We start from the raw sequence: 21000 nt of genomic DNA on the forward strand, positions 1-21000 counted from the left end.
TGTAGTTAACCTCTAGAGGTGTCCAAATCCCGTTAGGACATTTGTGCATGAGGTTGATCACTCTAGTTTTCTGCGGGAGCTATCAACACAGTTTCAAACATGACACCCTTGAAATTCGGGTAGAGGAGACCAGGAACACAAGACCCGATGCCGGAGTTGGGTTCAGCTTTCCTGAGCATCTGCTCTAAGACTCTTACTATTCCTGAAGTAACTTTAATGTGCGTTTAAGACCAATTTGATATATCCTCAATAAAAAAGTACATCAGATTAATGAGTTTGGTATTGCTGGCTCTAAACTCACAATAAAAAGTAATGTAAGATGTCCATATATTCAATAACCATACACCTTTAAAAGTGAATTTAATAGCTATAAAAGTGATTCTGTAAATCATGCCCTTAGACTTAAACGAGGAAAAAAGTTAATATTTTTGGTTTATTTAACTAAATACAAAATTTTCCTTCAAGAAATTTCAATGCTTATAGCATTTAGTAGTAATGTACGTATAGCATGTTTTCGAAATTTCGATGATTTGAGATATAGCTACAGACTTCGATACTCGCGATAGGCAGAACACAAATAGCCCTTTGTGTAACTTTATGTTTAATTACAAACAATCGACAACTAATCATAAATAAAATTTGGATTTGGTTCAGTTTAATTTTGAGATTGCAAACCCATTTGATTTTTAATTGTGATATACCATCATATATGTTATTAAGAAAAAAACTAACTTAATAAGGAACATATCTAATTCTCTAAAAATTGTGGGGCCTTCATAAATATCAAATATATAGAAAGGACGTCCAGTGGTGAATTAATTAAACAAAGTAGAAACATTCATTTTACAGTTTTAAAAAAAAGATGAATGTTTTCTTGTTAAGCTGAACAGTTATATCTTATTGCGCATGCCTCACTTGGGAAATGATTAAGCTTCACAGAAAACGTACCGCATACTGACAATACTTGTTTGATCAACAAAACATAGGACCTGTTGCAACAGTTGTCAAAAGATAAAGTTAAACCTAAAATGCATTCAAGGTATTACTTCATGGCATATTTATAGACGGTCACTTCCAAACTAGCTGTATTCTGTGTTCATAATATAGGTTTTAAAACACACCTTCTACTGTCATTACCAGCTTTATGGGACCTAATATTCTTCTTAAGTATTCATAATCATAATAAGAAAAGTACTTTACTTATCTTTCATAATTTTAAAGTTCGTAATATTGGACAATTTCGTAATTACAATAATTACTACAATTATATTTGAAAATGCTATTAATAACCGAAGTAGTATAAGTGAAAACAAAAATTTTTGAATTTGGAGGAAAAATATATTTTATTTGAATGAGATGAAAGTTTAAAATCAAATGTGGTTTAACAACCTACATCAGAGTGGCTTCTTTTTTATCTAAAGTATTTAATGATGACATATATTTCTGGTTAAAATATTGATTACTTTATTTAACTGTCCATGAAAAAAGCAACTAATGTTCTTTTACTTCAATGAAATGATAAAAATAGTATATTTGTAAAATAATAAGAGGCATGATAATTTTACAGTAAACTTGACTTTTATAAAATTTTTCTTTGTCGTTTGTCAATAAAATGAACTGAAACCATCCTTGATCGCACTAAAGAAAACATTTACTCTTGCACAAAGAGATAACTGATCATATTACTCTGCATATTTTTAAAACAGGGTATTTTACAAAACAGATAACGTAATGCATACTACCATTAAATGTGTTTGCTAACAACAGTTAATTTCATATACCACCTAACTTAACATTGTCTACCATTACATGTATTTGTTAAAAACAGCAACTAACTTTACATAGCATCTGTCCTAACACATCCTGTATTTGTCAAAAACAGCAGTTGACCTTACATAATACCTTACCTAATACACACTGTCGTTACATACATTTGTTAAAAAAAGACGGTAAACTCTATATGAGTGGGAAACTAGAGAACGTTTTTATGTATACTTCTCCATTGATATATTTTACCTTACGTAACAATTACATTTACATTATTTTATTATATACACTTTTTAAAGATAAGAGATAGTTTTACATTATTCTTGGTTAATTGTATGGTTTTAGTAAGTGTTCTCAAGGTTCAGGGTTAACCTTACATAAAAAAATAAACTATTTCGAAAGAATAACAGTTAATATTATATTGATTCATTTAACACTTACCATATTAATACACCCTTTTAAAGAATAAAAAGTAAGCTCATTTAATACTAACATAAAAATTAACCTAAAATTTATCAGTTCTCTCAAATGTGATGTAATTATGTTAATTTTGATCAGACGAGAAATACAGTTTCGAGTTCTCATCAGCCCAAATTGATGGAGAATTGAACATATTTTCTGAGTAAGCTTTCTGTGAATATTTGATTTGGGAACACTTAGAACGGACCATAATTTATTCATTGTACTATTTTGTCTGAAAGAGAAGACAGAGTATCCATTTTCAGGTATAATATATATATAAATCAATTCAAATGTGAGGCAATTCGAAAACTATTTGATGATTTTTAATATTCCACTGTGTTTGAAACAGTATATCTTTCATAATCATTAACATCACAAAAACAAAACAACAGCTAACCTCACATAACGATTAAGTTAACGTATTAACGCAGTTAAAAATGATTGACCATTACATTGCAATATTAATTTTTCCTGTGATTAATTAATTTTTGATCATTTTTATAAAGATTAATCATACTGTTTCCCAGTATTTTGTGAACTTTACTTAACAGCCAAACCTTAATGTTCTAAGTTTCTCTCATTCTTTTAAGTAACTTTGGATAAGGGTAGAGAAAATATCAAATCAATAATTTGGTTCAAAAAAATTGTGGTAGCCTCTATAGTTTACAAAAGTAGAATTATTTCATAGAGAACTTTCTCGGTGACCACGCTCTCTATATTTTGTAATTTGGAAAAGTTTGGTTTTCTTGTGTTTCTCTGCTTTTGTATTGAAGCTTTTGTCTTTTGATGACATTCGTGGAGAATCATAGTCAGACGATAAGGTTTTATTACTACAACTAACGGGAACTAATTCCACACTTGAATGGTCCTGTTTTTTGCAATCGTCGTATAAAAACATGTGCATTAAGCTGGACGTGTTGGGCGTTGGACGTATAGACATACTCTCACAGTAATTATCCTGAAGAGATATACATGGTGAAGGATTTGTGCTTTGAATGACATCTCGTCTTTCAACTGAACATGTTAAAACAAAAAGAAACGAAATGTTTATTAACTAACCTACAGCAGGAAAATACATTTCGGCTATAAAAAATAATGTTGGAATAGAAAAAGATAACTAGCGCTTAGTTCTGTAATTATCAGACTAGAATAATTATCAGAATAATCGTAAAATATGAATAAATATAATTTAGATTAAATGTTAGAAGAAAATCTGAAAACAGAAATTGATTTATGAAAAAAGCTAAAGAAACTTTTAAAGGAAAAGTAAAAAAAAAGTTTTATAAATCGTTAGATAAATATCGAAAAACTGTACAAGAAATCATGGTTCAGTCTTTAATACACTAAAGTTGTATGATAAAAATTAAAAATATAATTCTCACAATCATGAACGTACAAAACAGTAATGAAGTCAAGATATAACAGATTTTGTTATATCATAACCATTTACGACCTCAAACGTTGTTTCTAAAGCTAAGAATAATTGTTAAAAATCTGTTCACCAGCTGTAGAATGGAGAGACTGAACAGAGCTTCGGCCACGGCTAAGGTAACTTAGGGACTGAGTGAGGATGGACTGTTGAGAACGGAGAGAAAAAGTCCTTCTGATTGACCAGCGCAGCCACAGTTTATGTAGTTCTTGCTGTACCTATAAACCAAATAATAGAAACCATAGCTTCACACAGAACACTTTACAAATGATAGCAGATAAAAGAATAAACATTTTCTCTCAATATATAAACTCACAATCAATTTATTGTTATAAAAGAGGCACATTTTGTTACTTTCTTTACGTTTATCTACTGAGTGTAGAACATAACTTCTTATTTTATATATTGACGTTGATCAAAATAATTAATTACACATGATCTGTCTTCTACCTCAGTTATTATATGCGCTCACATGGGCGCAAAAAATCGTACTTTATAAGTCTACTAAAACTGAATTATGTGCTTGCTTTCTAGGGAAACATTTTTAAGCAACATTAATCAGCTTAAAGCTACGTTTGTTCATGACAAGGAAGATAAGTAAGTTTAGCAAATATGAAATAATGTTACAATTTCACAACTATTTTATCTTCTGAAGAAATGTGTTTAGTGTAACATTAACTAACTATATAGAGAAAATAAAGTGGATTGACACATATATATATATATAGTCCAGAGCAATGCAGTAGGTGTTTATCTTTTAAATAAGATTCGATTGGGTGGAGCCTCAAGTATTGCTGTTTTCTCCGAATGGCGTACTTTCAGCTTCTGTGCCCCTCGGTGGGCTCAGCAGATAGCCCGATGTGGCTTTGCTATAAGAAAACACACACGCTTCTGTGCCTGAAGACCAAGGTGGAATGTTTTAAATTGCTATTAGGTTTATGAGATAGATTAAAGAGATCTTATTGGTGTATGTCTCCCGCTAGTACAGCGGTATGTCTCCGGATTACAACGCTAAAATCAGGGGTTAGATTCCCCTCGGTGGGCTGAGCAGATAGCCCGATGTGGCTTTGCTATAAGGAAAAACACACACACTTATTGGTGTATAGCAGTTTGATGCTTACCGTTATTACTTAAAACAATTTAGGATAATTGAAAACAAATTTCGACGACATCATTTTTCTTTCGTTTTTGCCTTATTTGAAAATTACTCAGAAACTACTTTTTTTTTTTTAATATATACGTTTGTCGGCTTGAACACGATCTCATATAACGGCTTTTCAATTAAACGGATTGCTTCTTCTACAAAATACATTTGGTTCTAACCCTCTACCCATCCAGTAGCACAGCGACATGTCTACGGACTTCCAGTACTAGAAATCAGGTTTCGATATCCATGGTGAGCTGAGCACAAATAGCTTATCATACATGATTGTGCTTAATTACAAAGAAAGAAAAACGGCTCGTATAAAGTTGAAAGTAAAAAGCTTCGTGTTACCAATTATTAGAACCAACATACCACACAGTTTAATTCATTAAAATTTTGTCTTTAAAATTTGAAACCCTTCGATTGTTTCTATACACGCCAAGCAAAGTAATTAATTAAATTTTGTCTTTAAGATTTGAATCCTTTTGGCTGTCTCAACATATATCAAGCAGATTATTAAGTTTTGTTAATAAAATTTTAAAACCTTTGGTTGTTTGAACACATACCAAACAGATTAATTAACTCAATATTTTATGTTTTAAATTCCAATTTCCAAGTCTTTTAACAGTCCAAAACCAAAATACTTGTTTTTCTCCTTTTAAGTAATGTCCATCTTAATTAATTGTTTATCGAAATTATCGATATTTTACATACAAGGGTGTGTGTGTTTTTCTTATAGCAAAGCCACATCTCGCTATCTGCTGAGCCCACCGAGTGTGGTTGTAGATTAACAAAAAATAAAATTAAAAATACCGTACCAATTTATCTCTGAATAAGTAGTTGAAAAAAAGATATAAAACCCTCAATAGTTGATATGACAGAAAACTTATCATGCTCAGAGAAATGTTCCGCTTTGAAATTGACTATTTGAAATTCGGGGGGTCTTGCCTTTAATAAAAGTGCAGATAAATATGTATGCGTAAAAAGAACTTAAAAAGAGCCTTTTTACTTCTATATTAGTTCATAAATCGTATCTAGAACTGGAATTTAAATATCATAGATGAATGAACATGATTTCTGAAAGTATCCTAATATGCTACACATCAGAAGACTTGTCACATCTGCTGTCTAAAATGATATAAAATATAGCAAAATACTGAACGTTAAGGAAATTCTTGAAAAAGTCTAAAACAGTCAAGAAATTAGGATCAAACGAAAGGGTTTTGGAGTTTTAAAGCAACTCCACATAAATGCCTGTTATTTTCAACTTGTATAAAAGATTTGGAAAAACCACTGGCTGAACAATTGACTAAGGGAAATGTAGCACAAAAATTAAATTAGGATTTTTCCCCACATAAGGGTTTTAAAAATGGATAAAAATAAACAAAGGTAAAAGTTAAAATTAGAAACTGACAAGAGAAACAAGTACGAATAGACGGAATATTGATAAATATCTAAATATTGTTTTAGCACCAGGAGTACTGAACTAATAAATAATTAATGCACGAAAACACCATATAAACATATATGAACGAAGTCACAACTGCTATAAATGTGTCTAGAAATGCCATAAAAATGAGGTGAAAGACATGGAAACAAAGTTATAAGTGCTTGAAAATTTATATACGTCCACAATAAATGTGGAGTTGAAATATGGTGCTGAAAAAGAACTGAAAGGAATCAAGGTAAAGATATAAAGTGGAATGTTGAATTAGACTTTCATACTTATAGCTAATGGAGTTTGGAAGTCTACATATGGCAGTTAGTAATATGAAAAGTTAAATCATCACATGAGACATGTATTAAAGATGAAAAAAGGGAGATGTCAAAAAATGGCTTAAATAAATAACGAAACGAATTTTAAATAAGAAAAAATAGACGTGGGCAAGAAATAAAAAACACATTTTATGAAGTGGGAAGTTCTGAAGTATATGTAATGAAAACAGAAGGAGTCGAAACGACAAAAATATAGTAAGAACTTATGAAAAGAAAAGAACAAAATACAGAAAAATCTGTGGTATCAAAAGTTTTGTGATTATTATAAAGAAACAATAGCAGAATTAAAAGTATCCAATGTTAAAGAAAGATGCGATAATCTCTTAAGAGAAGTGAAGAAACAGATTAAGTAAAGAGACAAAAGTATATGACGGAAAACGAAAAACAACATACCTATGAGACAATTAGAGTAAATTAAAACCAGAAGTTTAAGTTTGGGAAGAAAAAATTATGGGTATAAGTGCATTTGAAGAATGTTGAAAAAGAGTGATCAGTAGAGAAGGTCCAATTAAACATATTTGAAATAAAATAAAGTGAATTGCTATATCTCTTGTAAATATTTGATGTTATTTATATATAATTTTTTTTTTAATTTCACGCAAAGCTACTCGTCCCTAATTTAACAGTGTAACACTAGATGAAGGTAGCTAGTCATCACTACCAATTCTTGGGCTACTCATTTACCACCAAATAGAGGGATTAACTGTCACATTATAACGCCCCCATGACTGAAAGGGTGAGCATGTTTAGTGCCACGGGGGATGCGAACCCGCGACCCTCAGATTACGAGTCGCACGCCTTAACCCACCTGGCCATGCCGGGCCAATATATAATACAAAATATTATTGATAACTATTTTTATTTATACACTACGATAAATGATATTTTCATTGTTAACTCGACAGTGTTCGTCATGATGTATAACAATAAGTTTGTTTGTTTGTTTTGGAATTTCGCACAAAGCTACTCGAGGGCTATCTGCGCTAGTCGTCCCTAATTTAGCAGTGTAAGACTAGAGGGAGGCAGCTAGTCATCACCACCCACCGCCAACTCTTGGGCTACTCTTTTAACAACGAATAGTGGGATTGACCGTCACATTATACACCCCCACGGCTGGGAGGGCGAGCATGTTTAGCGTGACGCGGGCTCGAACCCGCGACCCTCGGATTACGAGTCGCACGCCTTACGCGCTTGGCCATGCCAAGCCGTAACAATAAGTACTAAAATCCATTATACAAACAGTTACCTAAAAAAGGACCAAATTGTTAAATTGATTTTCCTGCAAAACGAGAGTTCTTTTATTTCATCCATTGCTATTATCAAATAAGTTATGTTAATAACTCAGGTAAAATTAATATTAACATGGCAAATGTTATGGTACTTCATATATTCAATAATTTGTAATGAATAAACACCATTTTTGGTCGTTATTTTTGACAATATTTTGATACATTTACAAGCAAATCACAAAAAAATATATATAATACTGAGCATGCTCAGATATTCATAATTATTTATTGCTTGTAGTTAAAAATCAAAAATGAAGTCATGTTTTACTGCAAAAACTTATTTCTGTGGTATTTATTATATAGTACAAATTTTATTACAAAGTCAAATCTTTAACTCAAATTACCTGTACGTGAAAGTTATTTTGTATAAATAAACAAAAAAAATTACTCAAACGCTCACAACTGTTGACTTACCTCTCCGTTACAAAAGCAGTACAATAACGCAACGAAAAACCCCTGTAAAAATTATAAAACTGTTAGTAACAGTTAATAAAGATATTTTCAAGACAAGCAACTTTTCCAGTAGTAAATGAATACTTGTCAGCTTTACGTATTCCAAAATTTTCATGCGCTAAATCATGAATAATAAGAAACTATTTATTCGGATTTTCTTTTCAATAGGCTAGACATGGGTTAAAAACACTAACTCGTATCTACGACCTAAATTTTTGGGTGGGGAGATCGAAACCCATCGCCGAACTTGCTCACATGGGGGTCTCACAGTTCAACGATTAATATTATTATTTGCTGGTAAAATATTAGCCTGGAGTTGATCAACCGTCATTTTACATTTTGTAACGGCTAGTGCAGATTTCCCTCGAGTGGCTTTACTCGAAAATTCTACAAATAAACAAACAACTTGCTTTAATACTCTAAAATCAGGAGCTTTCTTAAATGTTGATAGTGTTACTGTCTGATAGGATAAACCAAACCTATGCAAAAAGTATGCTTGATCTTACTTTTAAGATTTCTTGTTGAAATATTTTTATTTTTAATCTCATGATATGGATAAATGGATAATTCGAAAACGAAAGAATCTAGATGATGGTGAACACTTAGAAAATTTAATTGATTCCAGAGGATGGCGCGTGACAGGAAAAATGTGAAACGAGAATTAGTGGAAGTAGGGAGTTGAAATTTGCAGTGTTTTAAGCAAATAACAAGCCAATGTGTTACAAAGTTTGTAGGAATAATAAAATATACAACTTTAGGGAACACTCTAACAATTTTCACAACGAATTTGCTGAAAAATTTCCAGTTGAAAGCAAAAATCGTATGAATGAAGTTAGCTAAAAAGTCTTTTATCGTCGATAGAACTAGTTACGTTAGCTAGCTATAAAGTAGCTTGGATTCTAGCTCAGAAAAAGAAATCATTTTCTGATGCTGAACAAGTAAAAAAAATATTGTCTGTGGTCATTGAAACTCTGTTGGAGAATTGTGATTCAAAAATAAGAGATGATATTCTTCGAAAGGTGAATAATTTGCAATTAAGTCGAAGAGCAATTTGCAAGAGTTAGCAAAAGACATATAAAGTGAATTGCTTGAACAACTAAAAGACTGTTTGTATTTTTCTTTAGACTAGATGAGTCAACAGATGTTAATGACATTGCACAGTTAATATTTTGGATCGATATGTAACTTCAGACCTTCAAGTTAAGTAGAAGAAAAGTCTTGGAACGATTTACTTCCTTATTTCATCGAATAATAAGCGAGAATTCACAATTTGTTGATGAATTTCAGTTAAAGCTAAACCTCCTTGCAGAACAATTACAAAAAAAATGATTGGACACTTTGCAAAGTTGAATAGTTTTCTAGAAAATAATAAGGACTATGATTTTTCTAATGCTAAAGATGATCTCTATGTAAACTGGATCAAAAATCTATTTCAAAAATTTGAATCACGTTTCTCCGTAAGGAAATTACACCTTCTTTGTCTTTTGATAAGTGTGGATTTAAAGACGAGATGCTTACCCTGCAAAGTGTAGAACACATTAAAGGTAAACACAAATGTTCTGTCAGAGAGATTGTGCTCACTATTCTGATAAATGAGAGTCTTTCCAATTTAAAGATAGCAATTTCAAAATTATTTTCCATGTTTGGATCCACATGGACGTGTGAGTCAACATTTTCTACGCTAGATTTTCTCAAGTCTAGATACAGATCTCAGCTTACTGACATAAATTTAGGGTCTGAGCAAGATGCTCATTGAGCATAGATATTAAGCCAAATTTCACGAAACTTGTTAATGAAAACCCCCATTAATTTTTACATTAAAGGTTAGTTGAAATGCAATTATTTTGTTTAAACTAACATCTTTCAATTTATTTATTTTTTGAATAGTGTATCCAACGTTGTTTTTATTCGCCACAATTGTGGACACTGAGAAAAATAAGTTGCCTATCCCTGTTTCCATCAGAGAAAAAACAACTACTCATCACTACCTACAGCCAACTCTTAGGCTACTCTTTTATCTACGAACAGTGCGACTAACCGTAATTTTATAACGCACCCACTGCTGAAAGGGACAGCATATTTGATGTGACAAGGATTCGAACCCACGACCGTCAGATGTGAGTCGAGCGCTCTGATTGCCTGGTCATGAAGTGCTGTATGTACGGCTGTTGAGCTGCTAATAAACTCATTCGAATCTTCATATTTGTAAATATTTGGTTATTTCAGCCTGAGACAAATGATGACAAATATATCTAATTAAAATAATTTACTTACATTCCTTTTGTGGAGTTGAATAATTAGAACAAGAATGAAATAATGAATATGTATACACCAAATAACACATCCATGCAAAGTATGCAAGCAATAGTTTTTGGTAATCCTGGTAACAAACTTCCCATAGCAACGAAATCGATTTTAAGAAATAACTTTATACATCTTTTAGAAACATTTCTCGTGAAAGGTCAGAGAACTATTGGCAGTTAAGTTGCCAAGTTTAAAGCTACATACTTAGCTTATATATACGTATAAAATATATACTATGTGGAGTTAGAACATTTCCCATACTCAAAGTTGTTCTTACGTTAAAAATGTGCGTGTGAACATATATCTAGTAAGTGTATACAGATGAACTTCCTTCAGGCTAAAATTTCGATGCTGTTATTCAAATAGCTTATGTAAAGAAAACAATAATTACAGTTTCTATCGAGTTCTAAACATTCATTAAAATTTGTCATCTATTGCAGGTAATTTGCCTGATTTGTCAGTGGATAAGGTCAAACTCTTTGATTTGATAGAATTAAATAGAGTAACCCTCTGACTCTTTTATTACGATAGTAGATAAAATAAATGCTATCAACAGGACTACAAACCAGAAGAACCAGGTAGGACATGAACATATGATAATTGTATATATGTATTCTACATACGTGTGTGTTATTTACACTATGTAAATGTGATATTAATAATCTATTAATATCTCCTGCTCATACAGTTATGATTGCCTCATATATTGATACTTTACACTTGGTCATTTTAAACACTACTGTTTTCAATCACAGTTTCCTAATTTATGTCTATATCTTTGTAATCATTCGTTCTTCTAATTTCAGTGCTAATTTATCTAATAACAGTATTCATGTGTTCGTAGACATTTTATGTATTATGATGCTGTATATTCACAATTAGCATTTGTGAATGTTTATACACATACATGCACAGTTAATCTGTGAATCACATTTTATTATCACATTTATCCACAAATTGCTGCCCATTCATTCACATTTAAATATTAATCTAAAAATAAACATTTGAAATATGATACATAATTAATATTATATGCTATATATTACTTTGATTAGTATGTATAAATTTTCTATGAAATAAGCATTATGTTCCAAATAAAAACAATTTTCAATCAGTTTAGTGGTATTGTAATACGGTCTTACTGCCTGACGAAGGGTGTTTTCTCTAAACGTCGCACAAAATAAACATAGAAAGTTTTTATTTAATACTTGTCAAATTTATTCTTTTTATCATGTATCTAAACATTTCCAATAAAGCATGCATGTCAACATAAACAACTGTTATGTAGCTACAAGATTAGTAAATATAGTTAATTTTAAAATGTGGAATAGGGATAGTAAAAAATTACACAAACAACTTGAATCAAAATACAAAGTTTGTTTTCAAGCCTACAACTATACTTGATGAGTACTACAGACACGCAGTCAAAATAAGGATTGGTAGCGTGAGAATGTGCAGAAACTATTTCCGGCCTGTTTTGTTTACTTATTTTTAGAGCCCCTGGTTGTAGGCTTAAAAATATAATATTTACATTTTGATTCAATTTGTTTCTGTACCTTTTGACAATTCCTATCCCTCCTTTTTAAAATTATTAATGTTTACTAATTTAAATTTACGCTAATTTACAGAGAATGTATCTGAAGCTACGTACGTGCACCTGTATGCAGTTGAATGTTACATGCTTTTCAACAGTTTATTGTTGCGTTGGCTTTTTTTAAGCGTTGTTTGAGCTGGATCTTTGATGTTTAAGATGCTTTTTGTGCGAATGTTCTATTAAGGTCTTGTGCAAATCTGCAAATCTAGATACCTATTATTAGCCACTATCGTGATTCATCATATATTCCATTAAACATTTTACAAACTCTTAAAGTCATATAGTAGCATCACTCTTTACTAGCAAACTAACGAAATATTCGACGAATTTTAAAGGTACATAGTACTGTCGTCTAGTATTGATGTATTAATGAAGTATTCAGTAAACTGATTCATGTAATACAGTAGTTCTGCATTAGTTTCCACGAAACACTCTAAGTAAAATTAGGGTATATAGCACCGTCATTTTATATTAGCATGTTTAACATACTATAAATGTTAACCGCTGTGAAACCGTCATATATTTCTTAGATATTTACATTCATGGCTTACTTGGAATGAAGAAAACAAGATGTCGATATACAGCCAGATGAGCTCAACAAGTTTGTTCACTCCAGCGGAGAAGGACATTCCTAATAGTATAGCATAGTGGACACCGAACAACGGTACTAGTACCAGCGTGGATCGAAACCACTTCCTGTAAGAAAAACACTTAATAAAGTTACTTGTAGCACAAATTATAACATTATAACATGGTACTTGTAATATAAACCACGAGATTATACTATAATACTAGTAGCAACGTGGATTGGAATAATTTCCTATAAAAGAAAAAGCAATATATATATAACTATGAAGCCATGGTACTGGTAACAGCTTGGATTGGAATCACTCATTGTTACAGAAAAGCAATATATATATAACTATGAAGCCATGGTACTGGTAACAGCTTGGATTGGAATCACTCATTGTTACAAAAAAGCAATATATATATAACTATGAAGCCATGGTACTGGTAACAGCTTGATTGAATCACTCATTGTTACAGAAAAGCAATATATATATAACTATGAAGCCATGGTACTGGTAACAGCTTGATTGGAATCACTCATTGTTACAGAAAAGCAATATATATATAACTATGAAGCCATGGTACTGGTAACAGCTTGATTGAATCACTCATTGTTACAGAAAAGCAATATATATATAACTATGAAGCCATGGTACTGGTAACAGCTTGGATTGGAATCACTCATTGTTACAGAAAAGCAATATATATATAACTATGAAGCCATGGTACTGGTAACAGCTTGGATTGGAATCACTCATTGTTACAGAAAAGCAATATATATATAACTATGAAGCCATGGTACTGGTAACAGCTTGGATTGGAATCACTCATTGTTACAGAAAAGCAATATATATATAACTATGAAGCCATGGTACTGGTAACAGCTTGGATTGGAATCACTCATTGTTACAGAAAAGCAATATATATATAACTATGAAGCCATGGTACTGGTAACAGCTTGGATTGGAATCACTCATTGTTACAGAAAAGCAATATATATATAACTATGAAGCCATGGTACTGGTAACAGCTTGGATTGGAATCACTCATTGTTACAGATTTAAATTAAAGTAGAACCGAAGGTTTCAAAATATAAATATATCATGTGAACACACACCATGGTAAAAAAAACCACGAGTTCAACTTGGTGGCAACATTATATATATCATGTAAACACACACCATGGTTAGAAACTACGAGTTCAGATTGATAGTTTTACTTATTTCGTTCGACATGTGTCCAAGAATAGTAAACCTTTCACCACTTCAACGGCGTATTTATCACATGGGTTATCATTTTCTCTTAACTTTCTATATTTTATTGGCGAACAATTATTAATATGGAGTCCATATTTAAAGCTGTCTCCGGTGAATTTTGCCTTCAAACTATACAATGGTTTGTTCCTATTACCTCTGTACTACCCAAAAAACAAACAAGTCTGCAGTTGTTCAGTGTGACATTATCTAAGTGCGTGAACTAAAGCCCGCGATAGCAGTGATTGTTGGAGAAAGTTTAAAGGTAAGAAATGTTTCTTTATTACATCCTATCTTTATCAGAAGTATTTAAGCCCTCGGGTCTATTAATGGGATGGTTAAAAACGTAATTAATGATAACATTAACAACACTACGTAAGCATATATCAGAGATATAAACAACAAGCTGAAATTGGTGGTAGCATTAAAGTGTGAACATTTCTTGTTTGAAATTTAGCACAAAGCTCCATAATGGGCTAGTGTGAACAATATACTTTTTTTAAAAATAAAAATACATATTATTTCAAATTGTAAAATTTTAAATTTTGTTAGAGAGTACTGTAATTATTATGGTCATCAAATACGTTTCTATTAATTACTTAATACGAAACAGTTACTTTTATCGAGATATTGGCAAAAATATGAAAACAAATATAGACTCTTCATGCCCGAGTTCCAATTATCATGGTAAAACATGTTACGAAAAAGGGATTGATTTTCCATAAGTAAAGCTAATTTAGTTTATATATCTCAACTTTAAAGAAGTTAGAACATCAAAAAGAAACCTGAGAAGAGAATCACTAAAATTGTTCAAACATCTTGTTTATTTTAAATTTACTCGGCTTTGGAGAATAAAATAAATATTCGTCATAAACGTTTAATGAATACGGAAAAATTGCTTGAAATTATGTTTTATTTTATAATTTTAATTGAATCAAATAAACTTGTGATAGAATAAAACTTTTGCTAATCATACATAGTTATGTTTTCCTTCTCTCTTTCTTCTTATGTTTCCCGGTAGTTCATAAGTAAGCTTGAGGGTTTATAAGGCTAAATCTTAGGGTTCAGTCCTTGGAAGCGTAACAGATTACTTACAATTTAGTTTTATACTTGACAATTAACAAACAAACCAACTCTCTCTTATACACGTTTCATCACACTTTTAAAGGCTCTGTAACAACAATCTTTATTACATAAGCAGCCTCTCTTTACGCCCTTTATATTTATGTCCATGTTCAATGATATTCAACCAGTGACCTGCAGTCATGACACAAAAAATATCATACGCTAAAAGCCAGTTGTCTTCACCAGGATCAGCAAAAAGTAGGTTTAAATTGTCAGCCCTTCCTTCTTCTTTAAGTTAGCCAAATTGACACTATCTGGCTTTATTGGCACCAACTTGCGAAAGTGGGTTTCTCAGGGGTTCTCCCGTTTTCCCTACACCAAAAATTGGCATAGGATTTAGGGATCACCGCCGTTCTAATGGACCCTAAATCCAATTTTGGTCATTAATATCATACTCACACTCCCCACTCGGTGCGTCTAATCGGCTCTCTTTCATCCGCTTGCTCGTATGTAGGGTTTTTGGTTTTTTCGGGCAGCATGAACAAAATCTAAATCTTGTGGTCTACGAGGTGAAGAGAAAGTTATCTCTGTTTCTGAGCACTGGGGACAGAGATATTTAAACCTGTCAGGTTTTTGTTTTGTTGTTGTTGTTCTTTATTACATCGAGTAAAGATGACGCCTGGAATAATTTCATGTAATAATTTTCAGCTTATACTAATGTGAGTGTGTATATTCCGTGCTAGAAAATATAATCAATTAATAACATAAAAAATACTGCAATTTCACTTCACCAACGCAAAACAATTATAATTAAAATCTTCAGAATTTACGAAGGTTTAGTTTAAACATAAAAAATAATCATCAGCACAAACAGAACTGTTTATATATTTCCAGACTCACCGATATCTATATCTTCTTATCTGCATGGTTAGTGGCACAAACATCTTCAAAAATAGCACACGGGTTATGTTGATAAAAAATATGAAGTTAACCTAAAAAACAGGTAAATATGAGTAAAGAATTTAATTTCCAGTTACTAACTTGTATTAAAATTATGCTTGTAGAAATAAAGAACGAATAAATAGATTCGAAAAAGAAAACTTACCAATATTGACAACGTGATTGGAGCTCGAATAATCCAAAAATAACCAGAATTTTCATTGGTTGTCCAACATCTAAAGAAAAGATACAATTCACGTTTGAAAAAAAGACCACAAGATATATCCTTAACTCTACATTATACGTGAGATTATTTATTATACAAAAGACGTAAACAGTTGGTAAATTAATCAATTAATTACACAAAACTTGCGAAATTCAATCTCGATATGTGAATGTCTCGTTCGGGTTTAGAATGACACTGTCTGATAACGAAGGAAATACAAGTTGAGAAGCCAATAATAATTACCTTCGTTACATTGGTAAACAACACGTAACGCGCACCAGAAACATTTGTGAGTCGTGCTGTTACTGTTGTTTTAAACTTTTAATGATGTCGAAGGGAACTCAGGTTGCTAAATCAGCCTTCAGACTTAACTATCTATATTATATTAAAAGTTCAGAAGTACATGGTTAACAAATACATTTATAAAATGTTTTAACTTATGGAACCATTATGCGTATAATGAACAGTTTAAAAATTAGTTTTTAAAAACATTAGATAAACATTTAAATAAAGATTAAACGTCGACAAAAAGCATAATTTAGACATATATACATTGTTTATTACAAGTTTTAATAAATTAAGTGATATGTTACTTTAAGATATAGATAAAATGCACGTAACTTGTTTCGTTCATGGATCAATCAATCAGTCGGTTTATATTTTTTGGTTTAAGAGCAATATATTTTTTAATGTTTACAGGCAGTAAATATGGGGACTAGTTTGTAAACATGTTGTTGTAGAGTTAAACTGAAATTTAACATCTTAAATACGCAAAAAGGCTGTAATATAACTTTCTTTAAAGAACGCCTTTTTCACAGAGAAGAAACTTAAAGATATGTTTGGGAAATTTTAAAAAGTTATTGAACTAGGTTTAATTCAAAGATTTTATAAACGTAACAAATCTATATTTTAAAGAAATTCTGATACATATTTATTATTTTTAATTACATGATTAAAGCATTTAAGACTTAGAATTGTTTAAAAAATTATTTTTAGCACCGATAAAGAAATTCTCCTTTAATACTTGCTTCACTTCAGTAATATCACGGGTTTTTCAGGTTCTAGGTAACACAGAAAACCCTTGCCATGCTCAGAAATAAAAGTCATGTTTCCAGAGAATTTAGTCTGAAAAAGGCATATAGAACCTTCCTGTGGACAGTGTGGTTTGTTTCTAATAAAGATAGCAATAATATTTTTTCATAAAGGATATTTAAATGTTCTGTTTTATTTGATAATATAAAAAAATATTATTCCACAAAATTATCCGTTTATTTACTTAAAACCACATTTATTTCTGAAATTGAAATTTATCGTCCATGTACTGATTTTGAATGAAATATTTATGGTATGAAATTGTTTTTATTTCATGTTAACAATTTTATTGTTAGTTTTAAAGTACAATTAGTTATTGAAATTCTTATTTGCATAAAACTTCGTCGTTATTGTAGAGTAATAAGGAGAGAAGACAAACTGTCGAATTTTAATAAACTATTTTAATAAAATAATCAAGGCTAAGAAAGCGAATGACCCTTTATTTCATTTTGAGCTGCAAACAAAACTGCATCAAAATAAAAATTATAACTAAAATATGTGCTACTCTTTTTTTTCTATCTCAACAAATGTCCTCTGCATATATTAAAATCGACAAGTCCATAGAAACTGTTTATAAATAAAGGTGAGTTATTTTATTTAATCAAGATATTCAGAATGGTAGCTTACAATTTGTCCTCCAACAATGCACGTATTATAATCCATGGAACAATGAAGGGAATCGGAAGAGCTGCAAAACAATGCTTTATAAAAACTTTAACATTCTTATGAGTTATTCACTTTTTAATGTTAAATTTGAGCATACTTATCTATATCAGTTTAAAATGTTCTTAATGAGTATTGTACTTTCAGTTTTGTAGGTATGATATATCTAGATATAATCTAGAGAGGTCATAACCTGACCTATATAGAAGTCAGTATGTATCACGACATGTCACTTTCAATTTCTCTTGAGTTCTCGAAATAGGAAAAGTCATAAAACCAAAATTTCGATACTATCTGATCATAACGATTTTAGCGATGGGAGTGGAAGATGACCGGGAGAGAGATGCCGTAAAACCTTAGAGTTGTAGTGAGTGTTAATATAATAAGGCTAGAGTAAAGATGTAGTTTGAGATCATCTATCGTTGTTCGTTATTAAGGACAAACCGACACATTGTAAGTCCCCACAAATACCGTTGCGCCACTGGGGGACTGGGATCATCTACCCTAAAGCCATGTGTACAAATATTATTATGAAATTGTTGGATATTATGGATTCAATTATAAACATAAATCGTTTTTGAATTAAGCTATTGTCTGTTATATAAGTAATGTTTTTAATAAAAACCAAACCTATTTAAACAACAAAAATTGTAAATTAAGAAATTAACAAATATATTACCAGTTGTTTTTTTTGCATTTTATACATTCAGTACATAGACTAACAACAGTATCAGGTTATGCTTTTGTTGTCAAGCAATATGACGTAAAAGCCATCGTAGGATCATACTGTTATTAAAATACACTGGCTTTTCTATATATTAGAAGTTGTTAATCTAAGATATTTTTGCCAATAATCATTCTATAAATACACCACGAATTCATTTTATGAAAGATCTTAATTTTGATTAGCTCACAAAGGAATTTTACTGATGTTTGGCTGTCGCGACTGCATCTGGATCTTTGTTGGTAAAACTTGATTTCAAAATGTTCTTTATTTTAATTAGCCACAAAACGTGAGATTAGGATAAACTATAGGATAAGGATGGTAGTACTTGCCCTGTAATTTCTGACGGGACATATGCTGGTGATTTATAAAAATGATGCAACTAAAAACAATCTATTCACTGCCATAATGAGCTAAAGGATGATGTAAACATGAGATGCCAGAAGCAACTATTTCAAAGTTGAAATATTTAAGAATGTAGATCCTACCCTAACTTGTACCTTTTGAGAAATGGCATAATTTGTAAAAAATAAGTTGTTCTGGCGTTATTATGGAGCTCAGGCTTTTTTAATTAAGGTTAATCTAAAGAAAAATAATGTGACTATTAGCAGTAACGTTCAAGAGTTTGAGGATACAGAAAGTCTTCTATTTGGTTTTCGAAAAAAAAAGGCTAAAACAACGGTTATCAACAATCTTACATTAACTAAACTGAGACATATTTTGTTTAAGAATTATTTCACTTTGAAATATTAAAAAAGACGTTATAAAATAAAGACATTCAAAGCATTTACTTACTCCAGCCCATAATAACGTAGCGAGAAATACTGCTAGTGTCAGTGAACATGGCCAAAATTATAAGATTGTGAAGATATAGTCCTTCCATGAATATCCAACAGTAGTTCGCCATCAAGAAATAGTGCCAGAAACTTATAAAGATTTTGCAGTCTATGTTCTGTAATAAATAAACAAGTCTCATTGTTTCGAATGAAAATCCCAGTACGTCTGGATAGGAATAAAATTATTACTTTAAATACTCAACCGTTATCATCATTTTTATGCTTTGCAACAACAATAGAAACGTAATTTTTTTCTAATCTATATGTCAGCAAGGAAGAATCTTAAGTAAGCGAGTATCGTACGCTATTATATCAAAATTATTTTTGGCATTACAATCCCTACATCATTTTCATTATAAGAGGTTTTATTACTTGTTTTATTACTTTTTTGCCTAACTGAAAGTTGGTATATTCTATGAGTGTATATAATAAAAGTTAAAACCGCCATGTGTATTTATTTTTTTACTCCTTTAGTTGATACATAATATGGTACTTTGAGTACTATACATGTACAGTTATCCAATATTCACCTTTTATCGGTTGGTAATTTTTTTACCATAGATTTAAGCTTTTATAAAGAACCCCAAATTTCAGTAAATAGGCTAATTTCAAGAGGAAATGATAACATCATTTACACTAAAATTATGTTTTTTTCTTTAATTACTACCTATTATTACGACTAAGCGATGACATTGTGGACTGCTCAGCAACACATAGAATGAATTTAGATTTAAACTGACGTTAGTGACAAAGTAGTTGTGATTAACAGTTGGATGTGTTGGTCACTTTCTGGTTTAGGGTCTTCGCAACGGGCATTCACACATTTTTAAAGTCATATTAGCATATTTGGGTTGTATGGGTTCTGTCCGCCGCAGGCAATCATACCCCGATTATACTGAGGATTTAACACGGAAATGTTTTGCACATACAGATTTTTTAACACAAAGTCAATGAGTGTTAAAAGTCACCGGTCCTGACACAATTCCATACTGAACGTGGCGTTGTTTACATGTACGATTGCATAATTCTATACAAAATTTTGTGTTGTTTATGTAAATTATGAGACAATTCCAAACAGAATTTTGTGTGATTTAGTAACCTGCAGCATTAAAAATGGTATGATTTATATAAAACCTAACACAACTGAGGCATAGTAGGTAGCTCAATGTGATTTTTTTTTGAAACCAACAAAATAAAGGAAAACGAATTGTATTTGCTGACGCCCATGGTCTCATAGGTTAATTTAATCTAATCCTACTTAAAAGAATTTTAATTTTAGGGTAAGTTTGTATTGCGGGTGCATAAAAATATAGCTAATAAAATATCTCATAGTGCCGCTAGGAATGTACATATCATGAACATCTTGAATTTCCTAAGTTTTTTAAAGTTATTTCGTAAAAAAAGTATCTAACTG

The 21000-nt window shown here is 31.1% G+C and overlaps 1 protein-coding gene across 1 annotated transcript in view; it reads right to left on the minus strand.

Moving 5' to 3' along the window:
- Positions 1 to 1446: 1446 nt before the first annotated feature.
- LOC143233846 (secretin receptor-like) overlaps positions 1447 to 21000 on the minus strand; it is a 45312-nt gene continuing 25758 nt past the window's right edge. Inside the window, exons 6-13 of the mRNA XM_076470621.1 lie at positions 19546 to 19702; positions 17991 to 18051; positions 16212 to 16281; positions 16007 to 16098; positions 12770 to 12914; positions 8282 to 8323; positions 3732 to 3876; positions 1447 to 3243 (exon numbers count right to left, since the gene is read on the minus strand). Of these exons, the coding sequence (XP_076326736.1) occupies positions 2912 to 3243; positions 3732 to 3876; positions 8282 to 8323; positions 12770 to 12914; positions 16007 to 16098; positions 16212 to 16281; positions 17991 to 18051; positions 19546 to 19702 (1044 nt within the window). The 3' untranslated portion in view covers positions 1447 to 2911. The remainder of the gene's footprint in view (positions 3244 to 3731; positions 3877 to 8281; positions 8324 to 12769; positions 12915 to 16006; positions 16099 to 16211; positions 16282 to 17990; positions 18052 to 19545; positions 19703 to 21000) is intronic.

This window comes from Tachypleus tridentatus, chromosome 12 (genome assembly GCF_004210375.1).
Source record: "Tachypleus tridentatus isolate NWPU-2018 chromosome 12, ASM421037v1, whole genome shotgun sequence".
NCBI classification, from domain to species: domain Eukaryota; kingdom Metazoa; phylum Arthropoda; class Merostomata; order Xiphosura; family Limulidae; genus Tachypleus; species Tachypleus tridentatus.